Raw genomic sequence first — 15405 nt, forward strand, 5'->3', positions numbered from 1 at the left:
TTCTCTCCTTTTTCTAGCCCTCCTATTATGTCTCTCTCTCTCTCTCTCTCAAAATAAGTAAATACACTTAAAAAAAATCTTACCTTCAATATTCCACAGTTTTACTTTTTATGATCATCCTTTAGACTAGATGTTTCTTTCTTACCAGGCATCCACTTTCATAGCACATATCTAGCTATATTATATCATAATGGGCCTTTGCTTATTGCTAGTGCTGAAACCTCAGCCCATATGCTGCCTACCTTCAGTTACTACAGTTACTAATTATTCTCAAAGTTAGAAGATGATCTGCAGCTAAACATATCTCATTTAACTAATGGTATTTATTTAACTGAAATGTAATCTGTTCCTTTTTATTAATGGTGAGTGACAATAAACCTCCCTCTCTTTTTTTCTTCCATAGGTGGTTTAGCCTATTGATATGGTTTGTCTTTTGAGCAAATTTGGTAACAGGATCATACAGTTTTTTACATGGCCTTTAGGATTCTTCTCTTTTCTTCCCTTCTTTTCTTTTCCTCTTCCTCTGATCTCTCTTTCTCTCATAAATATCTGTATTCCTATTTTTCTGTGAGGTTAAGAATGTATTCCAATCCACTAGTTAGGAATGATAAATAATAAAAATTTAATAACCAACTTGACCATGGACTGTATCCACACAGTAGATTTAGATGCAAGAAGTCATTGTTAAAGAATTTCTGAATTACTGACAACTTCTGTGTTGTACTAATACAGTCCTGCCCTTCTGGGTACCCAGACTCTTGCCTAGAATAACGAACCTGTTGGAGTAAGGAGGAAACTTAACAAACCAATGAATCTAGAGACTTGTTCGTCCATAATTACTTCTCTCATCTCCACAGTTTGCACTGGAAATGTCAAGAGATGGAAGGAAGCCAACAACAAAAGTGAACTAGGTTTAGATATTTGCATTAAATATAATTTAAATTGCAAATAATCTATTTATAAAAAACTCTCTATGCACAACTACATTATTATACACTACATATTGCTTTAGTAACTAATATTTTTGCCCTTATTGCCTACAAAGGGAGAACAGTACGACCATAAAAACCTTCCTAACAAACTACAGTGAATCTAAAATGAACCTTGGAAAAGAGCTGAGTTTCAGTTTGTGAACAGGGCTTATGAGAAACTCAGAAAGTCGTGCATATTGTGACTCCTCATCAGCTGATGTAGGACTTGGACATTAAATGCATTATTACTTTAGACACTTAAAGAGCTAATGTGAGTTTTCAAGTTTTTAACCTGAGAAGAGTATTATTTACAAGACTTTTTGTCATCTTAACACATGAGAATAAAGTTAATTCCTCTCTTCTAATACTGTGAAAATTAATATTTTATAACTGATATTAAATTCATCTAAAATACATCCAAAGTTCTGAAGGCTAGTCACTTAGTTCTCATTTAAGCAAGGATTTATTGAACGTATAGTTTCTGTGCAGGCTTATGATACATGCTGAATATGCAAAAATAAGTAAGATGTTATTTACTCTAAAGCTCAAAATATAGTTGTTATCTATATAATCTGGTACTGGTACTTTTACAGTGAGTTTCAATAGTATGATATAAATTACATTTGTATATAAGTGATATTTGTTCAATTGTTTTTGGTACCTCTAATATTCGAGTTGCAGAATACATACACACACACACACACACACACACACACACACAAACACACACACACACACAGAGTCAGGAGTCAGATACATAGAAATATGCATGTTTGTGTGTTTGTATGCAAAGAAAAAGTATTTAAATTATTCCATTTGTCTTTAAAGATTCATCTTGGAAACGTGTAGGAAACGATCAAGTTCAGTATAAGTTCTATAAAATTAATTGATCAACCTAGGATACAGCCTTATAGGTTAAAATGGAGGCAGTATGTTTGAATTATTGGGAATGCATTCACAAATTAATACTAAGTTGATTTAAGAGAATTCAGTGGATATTGAGTTGGTTATATGATTAAGAATATATGTTACAATTGGGGCACCTGGGTGGCTCAGTTGGTTGAGCGTCCAACTTCAGCTCAGGTCATGGTCTTTCAGTTCATGAGTTTGAGCCCCGCGTCCCCGCGTTGGGCTCTGTGCTGACAGCTCAGAGCCTGGAGCCTGCTTCGGATTCTGTATCTCTTTCTCCCCCTCCCCTGCTCATGCTCTGCCTCTCTCTGTCTCTCAAAAATAAATAAACGTTAAAAAAATTTTTTTAAAGAATAAATGTTACTATTAATTTAATTAAAAAAGCTATTGTTTAGTTAGTTTTAAAGATTGAATAGTTTTTAGCACACTTAAATGAAATCAATAATGGCACTTTGTCAAATTTATAAATATAGTCACAGAAAATGTCTCTAGAAGGAATAAAACTACTTCAAAATGTATTTAATGTCTACATTTATCGTAAGGAGTTGCCTGTATACAAAATGAAGTAAAGAATATGATCTTGAGAGAAACAGGATTTTATTTATCCCTTGCTATGTACTAGCATCACTGTTTTACCTGTCTTCATATTTTTCTAAAACAGATTAGATTATGAATTCATGTTCATCATCATATACTTATATATGAAGAGAAAATTTGTTTACTATGTTAAATTGCTTTGTTTGCTCTTTACATAAATGTCAAAATAGAAGCAACTTGTGAAACTTTTCATTTTCTGCTACCACTACTAATCATGATATTATCTCCTTTTTAGTTTCTTTTTGATCAGTTTTGCTCAATTGGTTCCTAATTTTTTTCTAAGAATAATAAATCTGCACATCTCACTTTTTAAATGAGATCTCCTAGGTACAAATTTATACTATGTTATCAATTATGTTTATTTAAATGTTAAACTGTCATGGTAAAAAATAGTTTACATGAAAGGCATATGTTAAAACTATCCCATAGACTCTTATAGTCATATAAGTCATCTTTGAAATATAGTTTCCCATGTGGTGGTGGTTTTTAAATGTGAATATTTACTATAGTTAAAGACAAATGAGATAAACTACCATGATGTTGTGATGTTTCTTATTTTTTTCTTCATATTTATTTCCTAAATACTATGATTGAGCACAGTTTTAGGTTGTAAATAAATGATGGTTTGCATGGAGCTTACCCTCTGTCTTAGCCCATTCTTGCGATACCAAGATACCACAGATGTGGTAGCTTTTAAACAACAGCTTACACTTTTGGAGACTAGAAGTCAAAGATTAAGTTACCAGCATGGTCAGCTTCTGCCGAAGACTCTCTTCCTAACTGATAGTCAGCTCCTTCTAGTTGTGTCCTCACATGGTGGAAGGGTCAAAGGATCTCTATGAAACTTTTTGTATAAAGACACCAGTCCCATTCATGAGGGCCTGCCTTTATGGCTGAAGCACTTCCCAAAGGCTCCAGCTTCTAAGACCATCACCTTATTTTGAGAGCATGCAAACATTCAGACCATAGCACTCTGTGATGAGGAAAGGGGAAAATGTGCAGTTAAAATAAATTTTGAGAATTATTCAGCCATAAAAAAGAATGAAATCTTGCTATTTGCAATGGCATGGATGGAGCTAGAGAGTATTATAAAAAGTGGAATAAGTCAGAGAAAGACAAATACCATAGGATTTCACTCATATGTGGAATTTAAGAAACAAAACAAACGAACAAAGAGGGAAAAGAGAGACGAATCAAGAAACAGACTCTTAACTGTAGAGAACAAACTGATGGTTACCAGAAGGGAGGTGGGTGTGGGAATGGGTAAAATAGGTGATGAGGATTAAGGCATACACTTCCTGTGATGAGGATCAAGTGTTGTATGCGAGTGTTAAGTCAGTATATTGTACTCCTGAAACTAATATTACACTGTATGTTAAGTAACCAGAATTTAAATAAAAACTTAAAAAGTAAATTTTGAAGTGTGAGGAAATCGAGACTGGCCATTTTAATGGAGTCATCAAGGAAGGCCTGTCTGACAAGATGGTAAGAGGAGCATTAGACCAAGGAGCTACAATATAGGAAGGGACAGGTGCTGTGTGTCCTTTGAATTCATTTATTGCAAGGTGTATATTTTTAAATGTCATTTCTGCATTGAAATTTGGAAACTGAGTCAGAATATTGGTGTTCCTGGGGAATAGTACCTTCAAGAGCTTGTGAATCCATTTGTAAGACAGAGATTCCCTCAGTAAAATAAAGATTAACCACTAAATTCCAACTGTCTACTTCCATTCTGTATTTGGATCTCAAATTTAACATGCAAAGAGCTGAATTCTCAATATTTTCCTCCAAATATGTTTTTCTTGCAGCAGTTTCTATCTCAGTAATGGCAACTCCATTCATCCTTCCAATTTTTCAGGCCAAAATCCTTGGTGTCATCCTTGACTGCTCTTTCTCTCTATATCTACTCCATTGGCAAATTGCAAGGGTGCTCTCTACCTTCAATACACTCAAGATATGACCACTTCTCTCAACTTCTACTACTACCTACCTGGTTCAAATAACCATCATCTCTCACCTAAATTATACAGTGGTCTCCTAGGTGCTCTCTCTGATTCTGGCTTTGGATTCTCTGCAGTCTATTCCCAGAATTCCAGCCAGATAATCTTTTGAAAAATATAAGTGGATCTTGTCTCTTCTTTGTGCAAACCCTCCAATTACTTCTCCCACTGAGAGTAGACGTAAAAAGCTTACAAGGACCTATAGTTCACTAATTAATGTGGTCTCCTGTTACCTCTCCAACTTCCCCTCAGACTACTCCCTCCCTCGCTGGCTCTACTCTAGCCCCACTCTCTTACTCACTTTTCATGGAAAACTCCAGATGCTTATCTGTCTTGTAGCCTTTGCTTTCTAGCCCTTCTGTTGAAATGTTCTTCCTCCAAAAAAACTGCATATCTCAGTCCTCTCCTTCTTCAAGTCTTTACTTAAAAATTCCTTTCCTATCAAATATTGCAGCTTCCCTACCCTGAGGTAGCCAAATCAAGGTTAATGGCTCAGGCCTTCAGACTTCCAAGTTATCCCAAGATTTCTGACACTAGTTCCAAGTTCAAAGCCACCAGATCCACCCTCACTTCAGAATAGTGGGCTCTAAATTTGAAGTCTCTGTGAACTTCCTCAGATTTAATCATGCCCCAGAATGACTCACAGAACTCAGGAGAGTGCTATAATTACAATTGAAGTTTTTTTTTTCTTCAATATTTATTTGAGAGAGACAGAGAGAGCAATCTTTTTTAAAAGATTTATTTATTTTGAGAGAGAGCAGGGGAGGGGCAGAGAGAGAGAGAGAGAGAGAGAGAGAGAGAGAGAATCCCAAGCAGGCTTTGTGCTCTCAGTGCAGATGAGGGACTCAATTTCACCAACTGTGAGATATCATGACCTGAGCTGGAATCAAGAGTAGAAAACTTAACCGACTGAGCCAATTGTGAGACGCTTCACAATTGCAGTTTTTATATAATAAAAGGACATATATCAGAACCAGTCAAAAGAAGAGATACATAAAACAGGATCTGGTACTGACAGGATTCCAAAGGCAAAGCTTCTGGGACCTCATAGATGCATTACCTTCATGGCATTAATTGTGGCAATGTGTACATGGAGTATCACAAGCCCAGGAAGCTCACCTGAGCTTAAGGTTCAGAGTGTTATTGTAATTTCATTATATAGGCATAGTTGATTAAATTATTAGCCACTGTGTTTGAACTCAATCTTCAGCCCTCTTCCTCTTCCTGGAGGTCAGGTTGATATTACCTAGCTCAAAGTCCCAACCCTCTAATCACATGGTTGGTCCTTCTGGAATGGCTGGTTCCTTCCATAGATATCAGTGTGAATAGCCCCACCCTGAGTCAAGCCTTTAGCAAAAGCCATTGATGCCCATCATGAGTCGCCGTGTTAGCATAAACAGTTCGGTATGGTGCAAAATTACAAACATTCAGAGGTTACCTCATAGGAACTATGGACCAAGGCCAATCAAATTCATTATTGCATATTCCTTCACCACTGCCCCCTCTCTAGAACTATTACTACCCAACATATTGTATTTTCCTTATTTATCTTGTTTATTGTCTATCTTCCTCAAAGAATGAATACTGCAAGGGGCAAGAGTTTTTATTTTTGTCTTTGTTGATTTTCTGTGACTTAAATAAACCTGAAATCATATGCATTCAGTATTTGTTGAATGAATAGATGAATTTTTTTGCCAAATTCAGATTCTCTAATAGCCCTTCTACTCTTTAAATTAATATACAATTTTATTCAAGTGTGACTTAACATAGAATATAAATCTATAAACATTTTCATATTTAAGAAATTATCCAGTGTCATCTGTAGCCCTCTCACAGGAGTGGAATATTTCAGATGGCCTTTCAATTTACAGCTACTAATCATGCCTTTATCTTACTAGAAATATATTCACTTTAAAATCATTGTATAGCTTTCTTAGATACCATTGTCTCAAAATTCTTAATCAAAAAGAATCTTAATTCTTATGTTAAGATTGATAGGCAATCCTGGGATTTATAATCCCAAGAAAACTTGATGCACAGAGCCGAATGCATACTTTTTCTTCATATCAGGCATCCTGAGTCAATTAAAGTCTTTTTTATAAGTCTATTCATAAAATAAGACATCAAATCTTTGCTCAAATATCAATGACAAGCAGGTAATTTCCTGAAATACAGATAGGAAAATACTCTGCCTTTTTGGTTAAACAAGCTGTGTCTTAAAACTTTTCAAACCTACATAAGAGGAAAAGTGTAATGAATGATATTTAGACCGCTTCTGTATACCACAAAGTAGGGGAAAAAAATCTCATAGTAAAAACAGAGCAGAGATTTCTCTATTTTATAAAAAAAAAAAATTTAGGTATTAGCACTTTGAAGTCTCTATTTTGTGACAAGAACAGGAAATATTTTTAAAAAACAGCAAAGCCAAGATGTTTAAATATATCTTATAGTTTTGAGACTAAAATTATATAGTGTTTCAGAATTGTGTATCTGGAAAATACGTTGTATTTCATAAAGTCTTTAATTGATGCGGATAGAAAGTGAATTATATCTCTTGTTAAGTTTTAAATTCTTTGAAGATTTCTTCAAATTATACAGTAAAATGCTCCATCGCTTCAATAGCTATTCAATCACTTTTTGAAAACTATATCTGCATCCATAGGCAAAGGAATTTTATTATCTCTGAATTGCATTTTGGAATTTCATGAGTTATTTCATAGAACAAAGTTTGTCAAATGAACACAGGCAGTGCCAATAGTGCTTTGCTCTTGAACTCAAGTACGAGTCAGCTCACTTTAAGTCACCATTTGCAGCAGCCAGAAATGAATGAGCAGTTAAAATCGTGCCATAAGTTAATTAGAGTGGAATTAGAAGGAAAGTGGGCAATTTAGGAACATAAGAATTGCTGTACCGAATCAGACCAATGGTTCTCCTGGTTTAATATCCAGCCTCCAGCAGCTGTACTTGTTAGCTTCTAAAGCTTTAAAAGAAAGGGAAAAGACTACATAATTCACCTAGACAAGTGTGCCATCTGTGATCCAGAGAAATTTTCTTCATGACCTCTCTCAAATAATACCCTAAAGCAGGAGGTTTCAATCCTGTTATGATATTGGTTTAGCTTGAATAGCTCTGGTTATTAATAATTCTTTTTAACCATCCAATTCCTACATAAAATCAACTAGTCCATCAAGAAGCTATTTATCTCCAAAGCTCCTGAATTCATGGTTGAATATGTCTACTTTTATGATAAAATATGAATTTATGGTGCTTATTCGATACAAGTTCTTGATGGCAAAATGTGCCTGTAGATAACCACGCTGAATGAATGCCTGCTTCTCTTTCCAAAATCTACTGAGTTCACAGGCTTTTGGAAAACAAAACAAAACAAAACAACAAAAAAAACCCTTGTATCTGCTGTCACTACTCTGAACTTTCTATCCATACCAATCTACAGAACTATTAGAATGACAAAGAAATTTGTGCATTGAATTTTTAGAAAAGTTCAACTAGAGTTTTTCTTACATAATTTTACTTAAGGTAGACTCTAGGAGAAAGGAATGAATTACTTATCCTTATCACTTTAGTCTTCTGTTTATGATAGAAATACCTGTGACTATAGGTTCTTGATTATTCTGGATAACTTCCAGGTCAGTATTTCTAAAATGTTATGTTCAAAATAAGCCATTTAGTCAAAAGTCCCTTAAGAATAATAAATGCCTGCAGTTGTACTTCAAACCATTTTCCTAGGCTGTCAGATGTTAATGCAATAACACTGATATCCTGAAGCTGTAACTCTAATAGGATGTCCTTTATCCTATATTCCAAGAAAACTAGTTTTTTCATTGTTATTTGACCTAAGATGAACACTCATTATTTATACTTACGTTAATTGTTTTCCCCTTCTCTAGTTTTCCTAACTTCTCTTCCTGGATCAGTTCTTTATTTGCTCTTCTTATGTCAGTTAGAATCTCCTTCCTTCAGGCAATTTTCTTGCAAACATGTAGTGATTGTTCCCTCTTCTGACAATTTGTGTCCCTTTCTTTATGTTTGGTTTAGGCTACCATATATTGATTCTTTGTTTTCACGAATGTTCTTCCTTGCACATATGTACATATGTTTCCCATATTTGTTTGTATTTCTAGATCTTAGAGCAGAGTCTAATTCATAATCATAGCACAAAAGTTCATTAAAGGGAAATCTAGGGACTCACCAGTGGCTATTTGGAGTCTCAAAATGTTTACTCTTTGAATTTGTGTTTGTGTGATCTAGGTAAGAACATATTATTGAGTGCTACAAAGGTGCAAATAAACCCCAAACTATAAATTTCTAAAAAATAGAGGGGTGCCTGTGTGGCTCATTCCGTTGAGTGCCCCACTTCAGCTCAGGTCATGATCTCATGGTTCGTGGGTTTGAGCCCTGCATTGGGCTCTGTGCTGACAGCTCAGAGCCTGGAGCCTGCTTCAGATTCTGTGTCTCCCTCTCTCTCTGCCCCTCCCCCACTCACGCTCTGTCTCTCAAAAATGAATGTTAAAAAACATTTAAAATTTTTTTCTAAAAAATAGAGACAAGTGTTATTGATTTAAAAATCACAATGAAAGATATAGGAAATATCAGCACAAAAAGAGAATATAAAAAAGAATTGGAATTGACCTAGACCCATGCTATTAGGAAATGAAGGGATTCCAAGCAGAGTAGCTGTGACAAGGGCAAGGAAGTGAATTAGAGGAGGGAATTACTAAGGAACTGTCCCTAATTCCTGTTGGTTGCCTTATGCAGAGACTATCTGAAAATAAGCTTGGAAATATGGGTGGCACCATATTAATTAAATTTATCTGAACCCACAGTGAATCACTGAAACAATTTTTAATCAGTGAGCAGATCTATAAGAATGTAAGATCAACTTAAAAGTGAGACTGGGGCACCTTGGTGGCTCAGTCAGTTAAGCATTTGACTCTTGATTTTGGCTCAGGTCATGATCTCAGGGTTCATGGGTTTGAATCCCTCATCAGGGACTCTGCACTGACAGTGCAAAACCTACTTGGGATTCTCTGTCTCTCTCTTTCTCTGCCTCTCCCCCCGCCTCTCTCTCTCTCAAAAGAAATAAATGAACCTTTATCTTTAAAAGTGAGACTGAAGGCAGTTTCCTATAGTAACGAAGTTATTGCATAATAAGATGTGTAATCAGTCACAAACTCAGACAGTAATGACAGGAACAAATAGAACAACATAGATGCAAGATATTGAGAAAATGGTATTAATCTTCATTGTGAAAAGATTGGATCTGAGGTAAAGGAATAAAAGGAAACAAAAAGAATACTGACCCTTCAAGCTTGTTTAAGTGTGAAGAAAACATTAGCATTCCTGAAATAGAAAAACATTTTTTTCTTCCTTGTATGTTAAGCCAAAATGCATGGAAAAAGTTTTTCTTTAAATTTTAATTCCTACACTTTTAACTAATTTAATGCTTCAAGTTACTGAAAACATTCTACCCAGTTCATTTTTACTTGACCTCATCAAAACAAATCCACATTTTTTCTGACTTTTTAAAAGCTCTTGTTGGTTTTTGAGAACAATATTCTAACAATGATTTTAGTAGAACTATACTGTGTCTCTTTAATTTTTTAGAAATCCAAATGGAACCCAGAACAACAGCACACGATGGCCTGCCTTCAGAAGCACCGATCAAAAATATTTAACCTTGAATGCAGAGTCACCAAAAGTATACACTAAACTACGTGCTCAACAATGCCGATTCTGGACACTATTTTTTCCCAAAGTCTTGGAAATGACAGGTATGTGCTTTTTAGTAGTTGGTCAAGTAATTGATTGTGGATTATGTAAAAGGGAGAAAAGGTAGACTATCCAAGGCACAGTGATGGTATTAACTTGTGATTTTACAATTACTTGATTCCAGTGAGTAGATAATTTTAACAACTTTCTTCCAGCAAGTTTAGATGTGTTTTGAGGTCTTACTATATGAGGAGCACTTTAGTAGTAAAGAAAACTAAAATAGAAATTCAATTCTCCCGTAGAGGAACATAAAACGTGGTAGTGGAACTAAAATAGGGCACTTCTTGCTAACACACTAGTTAGTCTATGTGTAACTAATTAATGGATAAATGAACAAATAAATATATAAAGTAAGCAATGTATAGAACTAAAAATATAATTAATAAAATATAGAATGAAATATAATTTATACTCAAAGAGAGGTAAAAACAAATTTATTGATAAACAGAACTCTTGATTTCTTTTTTTTTTTTTTTTTAATTTTTTTTTAACGTTTATTTATTTTTGAGACAGAGAGAGACAGAGCATGAATGGGGGAGGGGCAGGGAGAGGGAGACACAGAATCCGAAACAGGCTCCAGGCTCTGAGCTGTCAGCACAGAGCCCGACGCGGGGCTCGAACCCACGGACCGCGAGATCATGACCTGTCGAACCCACGGACCGCGAGATCATGACCTGAGCCGAAGCCGGCCGCTCAACCTACTGAGCCACCCAGGCGCCCCCAAGAACTCTTGATTTCTAAGGGGGGAAAAACCCTCCAGAATTAAATGTTTAAAAGCAGACTCCAAAAATTTCTAAATATTCTCAGGTTAGAGATATTTATCTTGAACACATACATGTATTCCATAATACAATAAACAGACAACAATTTAGTTAACTAATCTTTAAGAAAGGATTCCATAAGCTTATACAAGGAAGTGCTAGGAAAACTGGTTCATATTATTATGTTATTTCAAAATTCATTAGTAAGAAAATATTTAAATCAACTCGAGCAATCAGCTTGAATGATCGCCTCTTCTGTGAGGAAAATGACATGTGTATCTCACTCACTTGCTGGTTTTAAAATGCCCAGCTGTTTCTAACCCATGTGACTCCTCAGGTCTTTATTTTTCAAGTAAAAGTAATTGACTTTCAACCATCAGACATATTGCTGCCCCATTCCTTTAGACTTTACCACTCTGTTCATCATAATACTCTGCAATTTTCAGGCTGTGTTAGATACCGCAATATAGTAGCTGTTTTGGTTTAATGTTTAGAGAGGTTGGGGGTTAGTTTCAGGCAAATATGGGCATCTCAGAGCTATATTTGATTGTTTAATATGTGTTTTAATCATCAGACATTACTCACCAAAATTATAATTATGTACTCCATCTGTTTGGGAGATGTTTCTGATATACCCGTGCTCTGTGTATTACCAAATGTTCTGTGACATAATATATATCCAGAGATGGGTTTCTGCATCCCTTGGCAAACCTACAGTGGTGCCCTTGTGTCCTCCGGGTGTGAATAACAATGAGGTAACATGTTTAAACTGCCAAGAGACCAAAAGAGGTACCATTTAACATATCACAGATGGCACATTCTTAATCTTTACTTAAAATATTTTTAAATGAGAAGGTTGTACTTGAGGGACAATGAAAGGGGAGTGGGGAGGATTTTCAATGACTAACTTATCATAAGCCAAATTGACTTGTTCTGGTTTGAGCTTGTGCAGCCTATTGTAATTTATTTGTTGACAAAATAAAACTTCAGTATCAACAATTTTTGAAGATGTACTTCAAAATCTCTATCTTTAAATAGTGAATTGTCATAAAGCAGGTTGAATAAACACACTGTTAAGTTTTTGGCTAGCTGCCACTCCTTCCTATCCAGTGCTGAACCACTCCCTAGTTGAGCAACACTGAGCTGTTTGGAAATACCATACCCTGCTCTGGGTTTGTACGGTGCTTTGGAATAGTTCCAAAGTGTCTTTAAAAAACACAATTTTATACTTTAGCATTTTTCAGATAATTGTCCCCCAAAAGTTATATTCAATATATTTTATAAAATTTAAAGTAAATGCATGATATGATTGTTGTAAAATCAATGTCTTCATTAATAATCAACAACTTTTTTACATTTAAACAAAACCAGTTTGAAGTTACATGTTTTTAGGTTTTATAAATAAATAATGTAGGGGGATTAAAAAGATTAAGAAAACTTGTTCTTACCATATTTTGTGTATTTCAAGTTGCAAAACCTCATACATTTCAGTCTTTGATATTTTGAAAATTGGGGTTATTCAGATGACCTGTGCTGAAGTTTCTATGGCAATATTATTAAATGCACACACACACACACACACACACGCACGCACGCACGCACACACACACACACACAAAACAGCTCTACACATAAAGGAAAAAAAAACACTAACTGGATTTCTTAAAAGGAGAAATATTTACCTCACTCAAGATGGAAACCCAATGAGCTTTATAAGTACCACTTGAGCAGTAGTTTACTTTTGAGCAATAAATGTTCTCAAATAAAATGATCCTTAAGATTTGTTTAAACACATGAATTCTAGCACTTAACTTTCAGACTATACTTCAGCATATGCCTGTGCTATTATTGCATGCACCTGCAAGAAATAAAATGTGCAGTATTTGTTTCAGATGTTATCAACAATTTTCACTCAAAATGTAACTGCACAGTACTTGATAATTGTTTGAAAAAGAAAGAAAAGGAAGTAGAGAAATGATCCATTCAATGTCAATAAGATACCAATATTTTTTCACTGAAAGTGGAAGAGTAAATTTACCTAAAGGAAAAACCACTTTGACCTTCAAATCTTCCCAATGAAGAAAAGCATTAGATCTAGTGTTGTTTTCCTTTGTTGCATTTTAAAAATACAGACATACATGGAAGATATTGCCATTTGGTTTCAGACCACCACCATAAAGTGAATATCACAATAAAGCAAGTCAACGAATTTTTGGTTTCCAAGTGCATATAAAAGTTATATTTACACTATACTGAAGTCCATTAAGTAGTAGACATAGTAGCATTGTGTCTAAAAAAATAGTGAACACATCTCAATTTAAAAATACTTTATTGCTGGGGTGTCTGGGTGGCTCAGTCAGTTAAGCGTCCGACTTCAGGATTCTGTCTCCACCTCTCTCTCTGCCCCTCCTCTGCTGGTGCTCTCTCTCTCTCTTTCTCTTTCTCTCTCTCAAATATAAATAAACATTTAAAAAATTGAAATAAAAATACCTTATTGCTAAAAACACTATCATCTGAGCTACTTGATAGCATTTGACCCACAGTAGAAGTTTCAAAATTGGGGTCAATCCTCTCAAACCCTGCTGCTGCTTTGTCAACTAAATTTATGTAATGTCTAAATTCTTTGTTGTCATTTCAACAATCTTCACAGCATCTTCATCAGGAGTAGATTCCAGTTCAGGAAATGACCTTCTTTGCTCATCCATAAGAAGCAACTCCCCATCCTTTACAGTTTTATCATGAGATTGCAGCAATTCAAATAGAATAATAATGAAAAGTTTGAACTATTGCAAGAAGAACCAAAACATGACATAGAGACATGAAGTGAGCAAATACTGTTGGGAAAATTGTGTGGATAGACTAACTTGATACAAGGTTGCCATAAACTTTCAATTTGTAAAAACGCAGTATCTGCAAAGCACAATAAAGTAAAGTGCAATAAAATAGGTATGCCTGTAAGTGATGTCTTCATAAAGCCTAGCCTGAGCTTATGGTAATTCACTCTGTAGTATTAGTATAGATATAGTTCACTCTAGTCCCACACTCAGAATTATAACAGGACAATAAATGTGTTTCTGATCTGTCTCATAAAGAATTATGCATTCCTTGGTAATTTTAGTAATTGATTAACAAATAGGAAAATAAGTAATGGGGACAAGAGAGATTTTCAATGAAATCTCAAAGTACATGAATCACTTTTTTTTAATTATAATGATCAGAACAATTCAATATCCATTTTAATCTTTTCTTCTAACTTTACCTCCATTTATAATTTTGAGTCAACTCACCTCCCCTGTATTCTTTCTTACCTCCTTCAACTTGATTAAATAGACTCCACTCTGGTGAAATATGCTCACTCTTTTTTTAATTGGCAAGACAAAAAGTAGCTTTATTAGTATTACTCTTTCTGTAAGGAAGAAAGCCTCTTTCTTTTTCCAAGTGAAACAACAATGTGGACAAGTCAAAGAGCATGAAAGTCCTGAAAAAGTTGTGTCAATATATTTATGAACTACTGGTATTGATCTAGCTGTACATGGATTCAATAAAGAGCAAAGTTAAGAATAAATTTTTGTAATAGGGCAGTAAATTCATTTTTGGAGCTCCCAATAGCTGTATCGAGCTTGATTTTATAATGTACATACCAGCTGATTTATCCTTCACAGTAACACTGCACAATAGTGAACACCAACCCCATTTACAGTTGGAAAACTAATTTGAAAAGTTAAGAATTCTTTCTATGTCAGAAATATAATAAGTGGTCAAGCTGGAATTTAACCCACATCAGTCCAAAGCCTAAATAATGTATTTTATTTCACATTATAGTACCTTGTTAACTACAAGATGATAGATCTACATCTCATAGATAATCAATCTATAGCCACTTAAGTAGTATTCCAGTTTGGAGGAAGAGGAAGAAAAAGAACTAATTTTGGTTTGATTTATGTCATGGATTCAAAATTTTTGTTATCTTTTTACTAAGGTGTATTCAGTTCTTCTGAGTTGTATTAGAAAACAATCAAATGTTTCATATTTTATTGTCTCAGTCAATGTTCAGTATTATTAAAGAAAAAAATTATTAAGGTTTACAATGCATTTGTGCACTAAAGAGCAAAGTATAGTGTTTGATTATGATACATAAGGAAATAAGTTTACATTTATATGAATTAATGGATTTGGCATCATTCTATGTACAAGAAAAAAAATTAAATCTAAGACTTTTTTTCTGAGTATTAAAATTCATGGTGTGAGTGCTAGATTACCAATCATTTATTTCTTTTTTTTTCATTTATTTCTTATAACAAAAATTTTGTTCTTTCTGAACTTTAGAGCCCTTATTTTGCATAACACTTAAAACAGCATTTAATTATAAAAAATATC

At 34.5% G+C, this 15405-nt stretch overlaps 1 protein-coding gene across 2 annotated transcripts in view; it reads left to right on the top strand.

The window, feature by feature from the left end:
* BCHE (butyrylcholinesterase) overlaps window positions 1-15405 on the top strand; it is a 68297-nt gene that overhangs the window by 47416 nt on the left and 5476 nt on the right. For both annotated transcript variants that reach the window (XM_078432187.2, XM_078432188.2), the window contains one exon: window positions 10103-10269. In XM_078432187.2, the coding sequence (XP_078288313.1) occupies window positions 10103-10269 (167 nt within the window). The remainder of the gene's footprint in view (window positions 1-10102; window positions 10270-15405) is intronic.

This window comes from Panthera onca, chromosome C2 (genome assembly GCF_046562875.1).
Source record: "Panthera onca isolate mPanOnc1 chromosome C2, mPanOnc1 haplotype 2, whole genome shotgun sequence".
In the NCBI taxonomy this organism is placed as follows: Eukaryota; Metazoa; Chordata; class Mammalia; order Carnivora; family Felidae; genus Panthera; species Panthera onca.